Source organism: Urocampus carinirostris, chromosome 5, assembly GCF_059441175.1.
Source record: "Urocampus carinirostris isolate Australia breed hairy pipefish chromosome 5, RoL_Ucar_1.0, whole genome shotgun sequence".
NCBI classification, from domain to species: Eukaryota; Metazoa; Chordata; class Actinopteri; order Syngnathiformes; family Syngnathidae; genus Urocampus; species Urocampus carinirostris.
This window is the reverse complement of record NC_142353.1, coordinates 47028363-47045144: the sequence shown is the minus strand read 5'-3', so window position 1 is coordinate 47045144 and position 16782 is coordinate 47028363. Positions and strand designations below refer to the sequence as shown.

General features: G+C 42.2%; 1 protein-coding gene across 6 annotated transcripts in view; it reads left to right on the top strand.

Moving 5' to 3' along the window:
* Positions 1 to 1666: 1666 nt before the first annotated feature.
* kat6a (K(lysine) acetyltransferase 6A) overlaps positions 1667 to 16782 on the top strand; it is a 59098-nt gene continuing 43982 nt past the window's right edge. For 5 of the 6 annotated variants that reach the window (XM_088337028.1, XM_088337027.1, XM_088337025.1 and 2 more), the window contains exons 1-2: positions 1667 to 1828; positions 4233 to 5505. In XM_088337028.1, the coding sequence (XP_088193154.1) occupies positions 4852 to 5505 (654 nt within the window). In that variant the 5' untranslated portion in view covers positions 1667 to 1828; positions 4233 to 4851. The remainder of the gene's footprint in view (positions 1829 to 4232; positions 5506 to 16782) is intronic. The other variant, XM_088337024.1, reaches the window with a different exon arrangement.

Here is a 16782-nt window from a genome sequence, read left to right as displayed (position 1 = left end):
ATTTCCCTCTCTCTTTAATTTTTCTTTCTATCCTTCTCCCTCTGTCTTTCTTTATCCCCCTCTCTTTCATTCTATCTTTCTCTTTCAATCTCTCTCTTCCCCCACCTCCCCGTTTCTCTCGCTATATCCCACTCTCTCTTTCTACCTCTCCCCTCTTTTCTTTCTCTATTTGTCTTTCATTCTATCTCCCTCTTCTCTTTCTTTCCCGACATCTCTCATCTCTTTCTATCTCTCGTTTTCATTCATTACATTTCTCTTTAATTTTTCTTTTTTCTTTCTCCCTCTGTCGTTCTTTATCTCTATCTCTTTCAATCTCTCTCTCTTCCCCCACCTCCATTTTTCTCCCTTTTCTTCTCACTATATCTCACTCTCTCTTTCAACCTCGAAATTGTGAATATGTTTAATTGCTGTTAAAAGTGCCAATAAAAATTGTTCAAACCAAACCCTCTTTTCTTCCGCTATTTGTCTTTCATTCTATCTCCCTGTTCTCTTTCTTTCCATACATCTCTCTTTTCTCTCTCTCCCTCATTTTCACTCATTATATCTATTTCTCTCTTTAATTTTTCTTTTTATCTTTCTCCCTCTGCCTTTCTTTATCTCCCTCTATTTGATTCTATCTTTTTCTATCTCTCTCTTCCCCCACTTCCATTTTTCTTTCGCTATCTCACTCTCTCTTTCTACTTCTATTTGTCTTTCATTCTATCTCCCTTTTTTATCTCTCCATACATTTTTTTCTCTTTCTATCCCTCATTTTCACTCATATTTCCCTCTCTCTTTAATTTTTCTTTTTATCTTTCTCCCTCTGCCTTTCTTTATCTCCCTCTATTTTATTATATCTTTTTATAGCTCTCTCTTCCCCCACTTCCATTTTTCTTTCGCTATCTCACTCTCTCTTTTTACTTCTATTTGTCTTTCATTCTATCTCCCTTTTATTTTTATTTTCATACATCTCTTTCTATCCCTCATTTTCACTCATATATCCTTCTCTCTTTAATTTTTCTTTCTATCCTTCTCCCTCTATCTTTATCCCCCTCTCTTTCATTCTATCTTTCTCTTTCAATCTCTCTCTCCCCCACCCCCGCCTTTTCTCTTGCTATATCTCACTCTCCACTCTTTTTCTTCCTCTATTTGTCTTTCATTCTATCTCCATTTTTTCTTTCTTTCCAGACAACTCTCTTTTCTCTTTCTTTCTCTCGTTTTCACTCATTATATCTCCTTCTCTCTTTATATTTTCTTTCTATCTTTCTCCCTCTCTCTTTATATCCCTCTCTTTCATTCTATCCTTCTCTTTCAATATCTCTCTCTCTTCTCCCACCTTCCTTTTCTCTCTTTCCTACCTCTCCCCTCTTTTTCTTCCTCTCTCTCTCTTTCATTCCATCGGTCTTTCTTTCTTTTTAACTGTTTTTCGCTCTTTCTGTCAAATGCGTGACTGGCCAATATGTGCGGCGTCATCTCTGTGACGTCTGCTTAGTTTAAACAATTTGAATGAGCAAAATGTATAGAATGGAACAATAAAAGCTATTGAATATTAGTAAAGATCCGAAGAAGCGTTTGGGAGCCTAAAGAGTCAGTTATTATTTTTTAATAAAATTAAAAATAAAAAGGAGTTGGATTTGGCGTCCCTTGGCCCGTTCGGCCCGCACCATGCAGACGGTCCCTTGGCCCAGCCTGACGGTTCATCGCCGCCCCTCCCCCACCCGCTCCGCTTCACTCAAAGATGGCGTCGGCTCCAGAGCCTCTGGTCTCCGGCTGCGTTTTCACGCTCGTCGTTGTCTCCGTTCACCGCGCTTCTGGCACCCTTCCTCCGGCGGATCCACTCGGGATTCCGGTGAGTCACGACACCGGCGGACTAGGCCGCCATCCGCGGGTTTTCTTTTTGAAGAAACGGCGATCGGAGCTTCGTCGTACCCCCCACCCCCCGTCTCTCCTCGCCATCCAGACCCGGAGCTGGGGCTTTTTTTCGGGGGGGGAACCTCGGGAGGAAGAAGGGGAGAAGGGGTACGGAGGGGCTGCCCTGGGCTGAGGAAGGCGGGGGGGAGGAGGAACGGGGAACCGAGGCCTAGGCGCTTGCTGGGGGCTCCAGCGGCCTTGTCTTCGCCGTACCGCGGAATGTTCCGTTGGGAGGGTGACTGGCGGCGGAGGGCGGAGGTGGGGGATCGTCGAAGCGGCCCTAGCGGATCTTCCCCTCCCGCTCAATGGTCCGCGATGTCCGGCTACCTTCATTCCTTTGCTCGCTAGCTCTCCTGGCCGTTGCATTGTGTCCTATACCAGGCCGCGATCTTGCGTTAATAAGAGAATGACATTCGATTTCGGGAGGATCGCCATGGTGTTGTTGCGGCCGTAAGCGAAGGGGATAATGGATCCGGTGCTGCTGTTTTGGTTAGCAATGCCCGTTGGCCGCTGTTGACGTTCGTGTCGGCGGGTAACGTTAGGAAGATAGTCGTAAGGTTAGCATTCGGGCTAGCCGCGAACGTTAGCTTGCTAAACAACAGCCTGAAGCGGGAAGGCTTTCTTTTTCAAACATTTTGCTTTTTATTTCGTCAGCGTGAGAAAATAAAACGATAAGAAGCACTTTAATATCGTAGGGCGATTGTTTTAAGATATATTTTTAACATAACTTCCTGGTTAATGTTTGCTAACATTGTTTTGAGTTGCGTTGTATTTGTGTTCCTCAACAACACGGGCACATGGCTAACTTTGGACCGTATTTTATTTCACCTCTTTTCCTTAAATCATTCTAAAAATGTTTTTTTGTGGTTTTTACATTGTACGAGCATTTTAAAATTACTAGTTTTTAATTTGTCCCTGTTTATCTCATGTATCGTACCTGTCAACCTCAGCCTATTGCTTCCCTTATAAGCACAACGCGGCACCTATTTACTCAAATTCAGACAATTTATGTAGAATAAAAACAGATGATTTGTGTAAAGGAAGTTATTTTTATCTCACAAATAAAGTCAAGTCATGTTTGTTTGTATAGCCCTTAATCACTAAGAGTCTCAAAGGGCTGCACAGATCAAATAATATTGCAAACTACAGACTATTATGACACCATCCCCTGATCTAAAACCTACATGAGGGCAAGGGAAAACGCAAAAACCTCAAGTCAAGTCATGTTTATTTGTGACACCCTTAATCGCAAAGAGTCTCAAAGGGCTGCACAGACCACAGATTATTGCAAACCACGGACTATTATGACACCATCCCCTGATCTAAAACCTACATGAGGGCAAGGGAAAACTAAAAAACCTCAAGTCAAGTCATGTTTTTTTGTATAGCCCTTAATCACAAAGAGTCTCGAAAGGCTGCACAGACCACAGATGATTGCAAACCACAGACTATTATGACACTACCCCCTGATATTGTCAACATAAAATAAAGGTTATTCATTTGCTATAGAATACAAGTGTGTTTTGAGTTTAGATTCAAACATTTCCACTGAGGTTGTAGATGGAATCTCAGGGGGAAGAGCATTCCACAGCACCAAGGCCCGCAATGGAAAACACTGTCTGATTTCTTCTTGGCTCTTGGGATCACGAGTAGACCAGCGTTTTCAGAGCGAAGGCTCCGGACCGGAACATAGGGGGAATTTCAATCTGAAAGATATGAGGGAGCAAGTCCATGCATGATTTTCTATTCTACCAGCAGAACCTTAAAATCACATCTTAAGTTAACAGGGAGCCAATGCACGTTAGCTAAAATTGGGGTCATGTGATCAAACTTTCTTGTCTTAGTTAAAAGCCTCACTGCAGCATTTCGTACCAGCTGAAGGCTCTTGATTTTGGATTTCGGGAGACCGAAGAGTAGGGCATTACAATCATCAAGAGGGGAAGTAACAAACGTGTGAATTATAATCTCTTATACATACAAGTATACTTTAAAGAGAACAAAAATCCTGTACTAAAATTGTTATACAATTACGAATTATCGAAGAACGTATATGTTGACAGGTAGGATGTATTTATGTTCCTCAACAACATAGGCACATGGGTGTTTTATACTGTACATTGGGCATTTTCTCTTTTGAGTCTTTGTGATTTTTACCTTTGTTGGAATATTTTTAAAATAGTGGGATCGTCCATGTTACTTTAACTTTGCTTTCAGTGTAACCAGCTTTTTCTTTTATACATCGTGGCATTGTTTCTTTTTTCATTGTCTATTTCCTGTTTGACACCTAAGCTATGGCACTATTTTAATACGTTGTTCTGTCTTTTTTGATTTCTTTGACACAGAGAGCGGCTGTCCAAGTGCAATAAACATGAGGGTGATCAGCCCGTCAACGCCGTCCTGGTTTTGAGAAGCCCAGAGTTGGAAAACACAGTGATAAGAGAAAGGATACGTTTGAGCAAGGGTCTGTGGAGGTGAAGGAAATCCAAGAACTGGTGTACAGACCTTTGTCACTCTTAACATGCAACTCGGGTCTTTGAGAACATGACCTCTTAAGTTGACATCTTGCTCACGTTACCCGAGCCTGTTCACTGACAGGTTGTTTGTTAGAATAGCTTTTTTTAAGTGAACTTTTGACGTGAAAGAAAGCAATCCACCGGAAAACATTTTTCACAGCCTCTTCTGAGGTGGAAGGGTTCATTTTACCGGTTGGGGAACTCGTTTCGGGGGTGGTTGTGCTATGGTCAGCTGTTTACTACCGTGTTGTTCATACTCTGCTTCAGAAGCAGTCTCCGTGCAAGACAAGGGATAGTCGACGGAGGAGAAACGAGTACAACTCCAAACAAAGGAGGGGGCGGCGCTTCGGCGCAGGCCAGGTGTCCGTCTTTGTCCCGTAGTTCACATTTTTTGGATTGGTGATTGTGGGAAGGCCCCGGGGCCTCCGCGCCCTGAGAGACCGCAGCCATGGTGAAACTGGCCAACCCCACCTACACCCAGTGGCTCCTGGAGGCCATCAAGAAGGTCAAGAAACAGAAGCAGAGACCCTCTGAGGAGCGCATCTGCAATGCGGTCTCCATGTCACACGGTCTGGACCGCAAGACGATTCTGGAACAGTTAGAGCTTAGCGTGAAAGATGGGACCATTCTCAAGGTTACCAATAAAGGCCTCAACTCTTACAAGGATCCCGACAACCCCGGGCGCCTGGCTCTTCCCAAGCCCAAAGGGAGTGGCGGTTCGGGAGGAGGCGGGAGCAGCAGCGGCGTTAGCTTCCAAAGCCATTTGGGGAAAAGACCCGGACTGGACTGGAACAAGTTGATCAAGCGGGCTTTGGAAGGTCTCCACGAGCCGGGCGGCTCCTGCTTGAAAAACATTGAGCGCTTTCTCAAGTGCCAGGCCGACGTTGCAGCTTTCCTGTCCAGCAGCGCCTCCTTGGGACCCGGGGTGTTCCACCAGCAGCTAAGGGTGGCCCTTAAAAGGGCCGTGGCCCACGGACGTGTGGCAAAACAGGGTCCGCTTTTTCAGTTCATCAGCCGCAGAAGGTCCCACCATGACGGCTCCGGGATGGTATCCCTGGAATCGCTGCCCCCGGTCCGCTTGTTGCCTCACGAGAAGGACAAGGTAAGACTGCAAGTTGCAAGTTCTTGTTTATACATTGAGCACACACTGAGCCCTTGAGCACTGTGTGGATGATCAAATATTTACCGTATTTTCCATAGTAGAATACACACTGGTTTTTAGGTACACCCCCTCGAAAAGTCCTTTTTTTCATATATCAAGCGCATGGGACAGTGAGAGCTAAAGTGATGATTTTTTTTTATGTATTGATGCAAGGATTCGATTAATCCAGGGGTGTCAAACTTATTTTAACTCGGGGGCCACACGATAGAACAAACATTCTGTCGGGGGCCGGACGAGTAGATTAAAGAGAAAGAAAAAGAGAGATAAAGAAATAAGAGAAAGAGGGAGGGAAAAGGAGAGAGAGGGCAGGACAAAGAAAGTAAAAGAGAGAGAGTGAAAGAGCGTGAGAAACAAAAGATGAAAAGTCGTGAGGGGGGAAGAAAGGGAGAGGAAGAAAGAAATCCAAAGAGAAGTAGAAAGACAGAAGGAGAGAAAAGAAAGCGCGAAGGGTATGAAGAGAGGGAAAGAAAAGGAAACAACGAAGTTAGAGCAAAAGAGGTTTAAAGACAGAGAGAGAAAGAGACAAAGGGCGACAAAGGAAGAGAAAAAGACACAGAGTGAAAGAGACGGAGAGAGAGAGAGAGAGAGAGAGAGAGAGAGAGAAACATTGACACGGGAAACAACTCTATGGTAATATTTAGACTTGCGTTTGATGCATTCAATGCCTTTTCATTTGTCATCTGTATCACTTGTTGAGTGTGGGAAGCGTTGGTGCTCTCACAACTGCGACCCGGGTTCGATTCCTGTTGCAATGATTTGCAATGTTTTTCGATTGATCAATCATTGCACAAATACAAGCAGTAGGCTGTACAATTAAAAAAAAAAAAAAGGCGATATTTCAAACCAGTACTGCAATTTCGATGCGAGAAAATGTGTTTTTCAAAGTGCATTTTTCGTGCTAGTTTTGTTTTTTGTAAGTATTTAACCCTCCTGTTGTCCTCTGGTCAAAATTACTGTGTTTAAAAACCCAGAAAGATATTTGTTTTAACTTTAAATGTTATGTCTTTTCCTAGATTGGCCCCAACAGTTCAAAAAAATGAAATATTGTTTATATTTATGTTTCCAAGCTGTATATAAAAAGTCCTGAAAGTACAAAAATCGTCCTTAAAATGAAGACAGCGTTTATCATAGTGACATGCTTTCACCTTAAGAAAACAGCGCTCACTTCTGGGAAGCTTTGTTATGGTTGCATTTCTATAGCGCTTTTCAGGTCAATGAAGACCTCCCAAAGCGCTTTACAATGTGCTTCACACTTACCCATTCGCACACACACCAATAGGGAGTCAGCCTCCAAACATTTTGAGGATAATCAAGATGGTAAATGGTCTGCATTTTTATAGCACTTTTCAAGTCAATGAAGAGCTCCCAAAGTGCTTTACAATGTGCTTCACACTTACCCATTCACACACACACTCACACACCAATAGGGAGTCAGCCATGCAAGGCGCCTACCTGCTTATTGGGGGCATTAGGGATTCCGTGTCTTGCCCAAGGACACTTGGACATATAACACGGAGGAGCTGGGAATCAAACCTGCGACCTCTCGATCCTCCTGAGCTTGTCTGCTCACTCACAGCGAAAATCGCAGTGTCTTGCGATGACACAATCGCACCACGTCACACCGCAATATCGATTCGATTTTGGTTCATCGTGCATTCCAATACAGTAGTACACCGTGAAACCTCGTAGTAACACACTCATAAATATGATACGGTTTTGCGGTATTTAAGGCGCTCCGGGTTATAAATCACGATTTTCAAATTTCTGGCCAATTCGGGGCCTCATAGGCTGCAAAATAATGAGAAATCAAGTCCTGTTTATTTGTGACGCCCTTCATCACGAGGTCTCAAAGGACTAGACCAGTTTTTTTTCAACCCATTTTGAACCAAGGTACACTTTTATTTATAAAAAAAGTTCCGAGGCTTACCTTTTGTAGAAAATGATTGAAAATGATGTCAAATATTTCACTGTACTACCTTATAGGCAGATAATTAGTATATAAAAAGAAGAAAATAATACTTAAAATAAAAAAGAATGATGTGCTTTAAGTTTTTACTTTTTTCAGTGCAATCTTAAACAAATTAAGTTATTAAATGTCCTGCGCTACCTCCTGAGCAGATAATTAGTATGTAAAAAGTATATAAAAATCTACTGCCACCTACTGATATGCATGACTGTTACAGTTCCTCGTCTGAAAATAGCAAAAATACTGAATAATGGCCTGATTTTTTTGGGAAAGATGAAATTGGGCAAATTCCAGCGGCACACTAGGAAAGGTCCCACGGCACACTGGTTGAAAAACACTGGACTAGACTATTATTACAGCATTCAGTGATCTAAAACCTACATGAGGGCAAGTGAAAACTCAACACCCTGTGCATGAGGAAATTAAGAAAAAATAGGATGCATTTGTATTAATAATTAGCCATATGTTGCGACCGTTTACTACAACTGGAATACATGCCAGCCAAATAAACGGCCGTTTTATCATTTTGCACGGATTATAAGCATCGGATGATTGAAGTGGGATCCGAGACGTCTGGTCAAAACCGGAGGTCAAAAGTCCCATGGCTTCCGGCCATGGTGAACCGTCTGCGTCTCTGTAGAAGGATGACTGAAGGAAAAGTCATACCTTTCAAGCTCCAGGGCTCCATGTCCTTAAAAAATACAAAATAATCTTACACCATATTTTTTTTTTCCAAACGTGTTTGTTTGTCGTTTAACATGTTAAATTTTACATGTTTCGTGATATATATATATTGTTCATTAACATTTTGTTGTGAGATACTGAGTTGCTCGACATGAATGAGGTTTATTATATAAAAATTCAAAAATGAAGTTGCTTGGACGTTCGCTGTAGAAGGAAAAAATACTTGCAAATAGAATTAAGCTGAATTTTCTTGTGAAATGAAATGATCTGCATTTCTATAGCGCTTTTCAAGTCAAGACTTCCCAAAGCGCTTTACAGTGTGCTTCACATTTCCCAATAGCGGCCGTGCAGCCATGTAAGGCGCTAACGTGCATTTTGGGGGTATTAGGGGTTCAGTGTCTTACCCAAGGACACTTCGACATGTAACACGGAGGAGCCGGGATTCGAACTGCGATCTCTTGATCCCAAGACGATCCATCTACCTCCTGAGCCACTGCCGCCCCCTTATTCAAATTATTCATTCATTTTCTGCATTCAATTATTCTTGGTAATATACTGATGAAAGGGATAACCACCAACCTGTCTTTTTTTCCATTTTCTCCTTTTATACTTCTTTATACAACATCATAATTCGTAATATAATGCATCAAAGCAAGTGAGCCGTTTGAGTGCCGGCTCTCTTGAATGAATTGAGCCGAAAAAGCCGGTTCTCTAAAAAGAGACGGACTTCCTTTCACTACACAACTACCACGGAATGATGCATGATGGGAAATCCCCAGGCGGCAGACGTATGCGCACAGTAGCATCAAACCGCTCGCTTCGCTTGCAACCCAAAAACCGATACAGAGATAGAGGCTACAGCGGCGAACTCGTTTGACTCGATTGATTTGCCGTTTGGTCATCGTCGGTGTACACCGGATGGTAGCCATCATTGACAAATTTGCGTTTTTCCGTACAGATTTTCTTGTACGTCGTACACGTCTTAAAATGCATCATAAACTTACTTTGTACGGCAAAAACGTACAGGTTGACAGGTATGAAAAGTGGAGAAAGGTTATCGGAAAAGAGTGCACTGTGGTGCCATATGAAGCCGGATGATCCTAACCACAAAGCTCCGAAAGCGAGCGAGAAGGGCAGAGACGTGGAACGAGAAGAAAGCAAGAGAGGCGGAACGGGCTGTAGAGCGCGGGAGAAGCAGACATTCAGGCGACAGAGGAGAGCGAGAACACACCCACTTTTGTAACCCGATCGGAGAGACGGCAAGAGCAGCCGGTTACTAACACAAACGTCCCGTCTTTGAAATCTATGAGAACATTCTTCGCCAAACTCGAATCGTTTTCAGTGTGGTTTTTTTTCCTCCAGCTGGTTTTGCGGTCCGACACCTGCGCACGCCGGGTCGGGAAGTGGATCATGGCGGTCCCGGACTCTGTTTGGCTACTGTTTTGACTGGCTCCCGTCTTTATCTCTGCCCTCTGTGGGTGTGTAAATGCCTTTGCCATGAAGGAAGCATGCCGACGCAGAGTCTCCTGTCTGTCACTGATCAGTTTTGTCTCTGGCTGCTCCACTACCTTATATTGTCCTTGTAAATCAATCAATTGGGGCGGCAGTAGCTCAGGAGGTAGAGCGATCGTTTAAGGATTAAGGGATCCCAGTTCGAATCCCGGCTTGTCCGTGTTACATGCCGAAGTGTCCTTGGGTAAGACACTGAACCCCTAATACCCCCAATAAGCAGGTTACATGGCTGCACAGCCGCTATTGGGAAATGTGAAGCACAATGTAAAGCGTTTTGGGAAGTCATTGACTTGAAAAGCGCTATAGAAATGCAGATCATTTCATTCATTTTCATTTCAATCCCTTTTTTATGATAAAAAATATTTTTTTGTTGGTTAATCCTATCACCAGCGCGGTGGCCTTGGGGGTAGTAAGGAAAATCTTTGCAAGAAGTTGCTTGACTTCAAAATGCAAAATAATTTAGCTAGGATATGTAGTACAATATGTCTCATCTCATTAGCTGCACCGCTTATCCTCAGTAGGGTCGCGGGGGTGCTGGAGCCCATCCCAGCAATCATCGGGCAGTAGGCAGGGGACAATATGTGAAATACTTTAATTTTTTTCAAGTTAGTTTTCTTATTTTAAATGTATGTATGACATATTTAGTATAATATAAAAATAATTCTTATAACAAAAACTTTTGTTATAATACTATTTTGTAAAATGAGCGGTTATTCACTCACTGCTCAATATTAGTGTTTTTTTCCCGATTTCTACCAGATACACACAAAAAACTAAACATGAAACAAGGCAAAGAGCCACGGTATATAGAAACATAATGAGGCAAAGAGCCGCATTCTTATTGGCTAAGGGCCGCATGCGGCTCTCGAGCCACGTGTTCGCCACCCCTGTTGTATAGGATACTCTCAACTACAGTTTACAGTCGAAGTGTCACACCAACAGATCCCGTTTTGGCTGTAAATCACTAAATAATCCTTTTATAGGGTTGCAACTAATTGCTTTTTTTTTGTCAAATAATCCGATGGTTATCTTTTTCAATTTAGCTTTTAATGGATGTAGTGATGCTGCAAAAGATAATAAACACAGGAAAAATGGAATGGAAATACTTTTTTATTGAACACTGCAGATGCATACAAAAGTTCTATAAAAATGCCCTATTTAAATCCAATTAGGCACAGTGCTCGGTCAGTCGAGACATAAATACGTTTAGTGGTTAACTGCCTGCCTGTGTAAAAATAACCTAATAATTCTCAACAGTTTGAAATAAAACTGTTTTATCAACTGATCATTGTTCTCTGCACTGCATGCATTTGATTTTCAAATATATTTGTCAGGCCAAGCCTGGCATAACGCTGAAACTCTCTTGTATAGCGAAAAATACTCGTATAAAATGTACAATGCTTGTCATCGAAACTGTATTGGCTTGAATGTTGTTTGAATCTTTCCGAGGCGAGTCAGACTCCGTTTTGTTCAGCTGTCCGACTGGTCTCTCCAAATGTTAGCGCATCACCGTGGTACTGCCATAATACGCAGGGTCTGCTTGCCAAATTGTCTTTTTGTTTTTGTTCGCAGTATCCAGGCGAAACGGCTTCCAAACTTTCGAAGTTTCGGTACTTGTAATTGATATTGACGTCCGTCATTTCTGTATGTCACTGGTGCAGATTCAGACACTATAGCATATCAGCAAAAATTATATTCATTCAACGATACCTCACACTTTTGGGATTACCGTATTTTCCGCACTATAAGGCGCACCTAAAAGCCTTTATTTTTTTCAAAAGCTGACCATGCGCCTTATAATACAGTGCGCCTTATTTATGGATCAATTTTAAAGTTGCAAAGTTTTCCAACTAACTTGCAGCCGCCGACTTGATTTTCCCCCGAACGCCAAGTAGTACGTGTGATAAGCGGTGCAGATAATGGATGGAATGGAGTGTCTATTTTCAAATTCAACTCAATTCCAAGTGTTTGTCATATGCACAGTAAAGTTGAGAGCGAAAAAGAAAATAGATACTAAGGAATGGTTATCATTTCTTGAATCCCAAGACTTGAACCTTCCGAATGATTGAACGATGCATTTGAGTGACATCTTACGGACACCGCATCCGCACGTGTTCTCGACACGTATTTGCGTCTTTGCAAGCTTTGGGAATGTTAAGGGGGTAATAAATTGGACTGAACTATCTGACTGTTTTGTCCACGTTCCCATTGTAGCGCCTTATAATCCGGTGCGTCTTATGTATGTTAAAAATAGGACCAAAAACTATTTTTTCGGGGTGCGCCCTATAACCCGGTGCGCCTTATAGTGCGGAAAATACGGTACGTGTCTGGCTAGATAGATAGATGGATAGATAGATAGACAGATACTTTATTCATCCCCATAGGGAAATTCACACTTCCAGCAGTATCCTTGTGTTGAAAAATACAAAAATAATAAAATAAAGATAAAGAATACAAAAATACCCGATATAAAGTTTTGCTATAGAGTATTTAAATGGTGCTATGGAAAATACACACTGTAATAAATATAAGGTAATGTGCAAATGTGGGGTTGAGGTTTCATGTGGGCTTTTACTCCCCCGGGTGGAGTTAAAGAGCCTCATGGCATGAGGAAGAAATGATCTCCTCAGTCTAGTTTAATTGTTGTCCTACAGTAGTCAACAACAGTATTAATTGTCGACTATTTCCATTTTCGAATATTGTTGACTATGTCGACTACTTATTGAATCTTCGATATGAAGCAAAACTAATATAATTAGTTTTTTTTAAGGTCTTTGAACAATCTTCTCGTGCCTTCGTCGTAGCAGCAGTCGATAGAAGTTGGTGTCAATATACTGCAAGATTTTGTTGTTCTTCCCCCCCCAAGCGCATGGGAATTGTAGTATCCATCCATCCATTCATTCATTATCTGCAACGCTTATCTTCATTAGGCTCGCGGGGGTGCTGGAGCCCGTCCCAGCCATCTTCGGGAAGTGGGTAGGGGACACCCTGAACTGGTTGCCAGCAAGTCGCAGAGAAATAATTGTAGTATCATTGCTTGTATTTTGGCAAACAATGGAAGCAAAGCTTGATAATTTATCCCAGGGTAGGGGTAAGGAACCTATGGCTCGCGAGCCAGATATGGTTCTTTTCATGAGGATATGTATAGCCTTCCAATTCTGACGTAGCGCTATTTTAGTTGAAGGTTTGGTTCAGTATATGGAAAGAATACTCCCATTACTGTTTACAATCAAGGTGTCACACCAACAGACCCTGATTTGACTAATCATTCCTTTATATGGAAGTTCATTGTTGAGACACTTTATGATGAAAAGCCACAGAATAAAAAGTAAACACCCAGAGACTCATGCCAAGCGCTTACAGCAATTTGACCGGGTGAATGGTGTAGGGGTGGACGGAGCTATGCACAAAGTGCACTTCTCACTGCCCAGCTCCGTCTGCACCGAAATTAAATATATTTTATGACCTTTTTACAAAAGAACTATCATTTCACCTTGTTTTGAAACCATATTTATGAAAAAATTGAAGGTCAAAATGAGCCTCAACGATCTTAAGTAATTGAGGCCGAGTTTAAGGTGGTATAATTATTGATAGGGGAGACGGGCCCTGGCTTTATTATTTCTTAAATTTGATCAAATCATCTAACGTCACACAGTGAAATAAAATGCGCTGAACAATTAGCAGATTAGCAGATAATGTATGGATATGGTATGGCTCTCTAGAAAAAAAAATAAGAATAAATGTAAATGTTCTGCATTTATATAGCGCTTTTCAAGTCAATGAATACCTCCTAAAGCACTTTACAATGTGCTTCACACTTACCCATTCACGCACACACACTCACACAGCAATAGGAACTCAGCCAGGCAAGGCAACTATCTGCTCATTAGGGATTCAGTGTCTTGCCCAAAGACACTTCTAAAAAAAATAACTCTGAGGAGCTGGGAATTGAACCTGCGCTTTACTGCTCATTTTTTTTTTTCTAAAGTTTATCAACAAGACAAACCATGTTACCCAATGGCCTGCTTGTCGATTTTGACCAATACCAGAGATTTTGGATGCAATATTATTCTATTATGGCTCTTTGGGTCCAAAAGGTTGCTAACCCTTGGTTAAAGGCTAGGGAAAAGTACTAAAAAGTCCTACAAGGCATTTATAATGAAATATACTGAATAAAGTCATGTTTATTTGTGACGCCCCTCATCACAAAGAGTTTCAAAGGGCTGCACAGATCAAAGACGATTGCAAACTACAGACTATTATGACACCATCCCCTGATCTAAGACCTACATGAGGGCAAATAATACACAGATTATCAACATAAAATATAGGTCATTCATATGCTATAGAGTAGAAGTGTATTTTAAGCTTCGATTTAAACAGTTCCACTGAGGTTGCAGATCGAATCTCTGGGGGAAGAGCATTCCACAGCACCGGGGGCCCGAATGGAGAACTCTTCTTGGCTCTTGAATCACTAGTAGACCAGCGTTTTCTGAGCGAAGGCTCCGAACCAGAACATAGGGCGAAATTAAAACCGAAAGATATGAGGGAGCAAGTCCATGCATTATTTTGAATACTACCAGACCTGCATAGCAGCAGTTACAAGTTACCTGTGTATAAAAAAATTAAAAATAAACTAACGGATACTTAAACAAAAAAGTCTAACTAATCCCCCAATGGAAAACGTTGTCGGATTTCTTCTTGGCTCTTGGGATTACTAGTGGACCAGCATTTTCAGAGCGAAGGCTCTGGACCGGAACATAGGGGGAAATTCAATCTGAAAGATATGAGGGAGCAAGTCCATGCATGATTACGTATACTACCAACAAAACCTTAAAATCACATCTTAAGCTAACAGGGAGCCAATGCAGGTTAGCTATAATCAGGGTCATGTGATCAAACTTTCTTGTCTTAGTTAAAAGCCTCCCTGCAGCATTTTGTATCCGCTGAAGGCTCTTGATTTTGGACTTCGGGAGACCGGAGAGTAGGGCATTACAGTAAACGAGACGGGAGGTAACAAACGCATGAATTATAATCTCCTCATCCGACTGAGACAGCATGGGACGAATTTTAGCAAATTAGTGGAAGAAAGCTGTTCTAGTAATTTTCTTCACGTGCGTTTGAAAGGATGGATCGGGGTAAACGAGGGTGGTCTGTTATGTCTTTGAAAGCGGTATTCTGTCAGTCTTGTTTGTTTGTATTATAGGGAGTGTGCACAACAAGCCCCTTGGTGATCGCCCTGCAGTTTTTATAACTTTCCAGTGGTGCGTCTTTGCTTCGCACGATCACCTCAAGTTATTCAGATTCAGATCTACTTTATTGTCATTCTTGTACACGCGTATACAGAACAAAATGTCGATACATCTGACCCGCACAGTTTCCTTGAACGTACAAATATGAATAAAATGTTGTATTGAGTTGGAGTATTGAAATACTAGTGATATACTAAATAATGATAGCTATGTATAGTATTATACAGTAGTGCAAAGAGTGCAAGAGGAGCAGCTAACCAGATTCCTAAAGGAGAAGACGAGAGGGAATCCGAGAAGGTAGTACGGGACGGAAAACGAATCGAAACAAATCGCTCAGCGCCGCTCTGACCCCATTAGTAGGATACGCGTACTCCATTCTCTGATGTTTGTGTCTGAGTGCGCCATTCAAGCAAATTCCATACCCGTCTCCTTTTTTGCCCCCCCCCCCCCCCCCCCCCATCCTAATAGGGTGCCATTGCCAGGTCACGCGGGGGGATGTGAACGGGGATCCGAGTCAACCAGAGGTCACGGATAGATAGAGTCCAAACCTCATTGCCTCCCCGAACGCCCGTTAGCGTTATGAAGCTTCGGCCATTAGGTGGGACGGGCTTCGGCGTGGATCTTTTGTGCAGGGAGCCGCGTGATGACATGGTTGTGTGCATGATGTCCGTCCCGTCATAATAGGCAAGAGCGATCTCCCTGCCCCGCCGTTGCCCTCTTCCCAACAGCTGGAGCGGGGTGAACCAGAGTTCTCGATGTCGACGCGCGGTGTCACGGCGGGGACGTGTGAAAAAGCCGCCGGGCGCGCACATGCACCCATTTCCCCCCGAACCGGGACACTGACCGTGCAACTGGTCCATTCGCTCTGCAGCTTTTGCTTGCTTTTGCTTCGAGATCTCGAAGTCACATAAGCAGTGTTCATTTGAGCTGTGAAAAGTGATGGGTCCCGGGGATTCGCATGCTTAAAAATGTATGGGTCCCAACACAGATCTATGGGTCCCCAAAATTTGGTGTTATCCAGGTTGAAATTGTATATCGGTGACAAATATATTTTCATTCCGTTTTAATCATCACGCTTAATTGGTAATACAAATCAGTTATCACTTCAAGATTTTCCAGTTCACAACAATATTCTACATTATGCAAAATATTATTGCTGAAATAATGATATTTATCTATATTTTCATTCCGTTTTAATCATCACAGGTAATTGGTAATACAAAGCAGTTATCACTTCATATTATTCAGTTCACAAAAATAATGTACATTATACAAAATTATATTGCTGAAATATTAGTCTATATATTCTTGCACTTTTAAACATGACAGTTAATTGGTAATACAAGGCAGTTATCACTTCAGATTTTTCAGTTGATATATTCATGGTGGTTTGCTGTCCCGCCACAGTTGTAATGCCTTCTCAAGGTCCAATCCATTATCATCCTCCTCATAGCGTCACCAGGAATATAATTGAGTACATTTTGGCAGAAAAGTCATTTTTTTTAGCTAGGAGTCTTATTTTGTTAATTTTCTTTCCTGCCTCTGCGATCTTCCGAAGAATTTCTCCACCGTTCTTTTGTGCCGGAATTATTGCTGTCGTTATCACTTTCTGCATTATGTTTCGACTTACGACTGACACTGAATAAATAACCAATTTTGTCTTGATTTTTCTCCTAATACAATGACGTCATCTCTAAGCAACAAAATCTCGTTTGCCGAGATGGGCGCGCGGACGAAAACTCTAACCGCGAGACCAAAACAACAATGGCGGATCTGCCTGACGAAAAAAACAGAATACTGCAA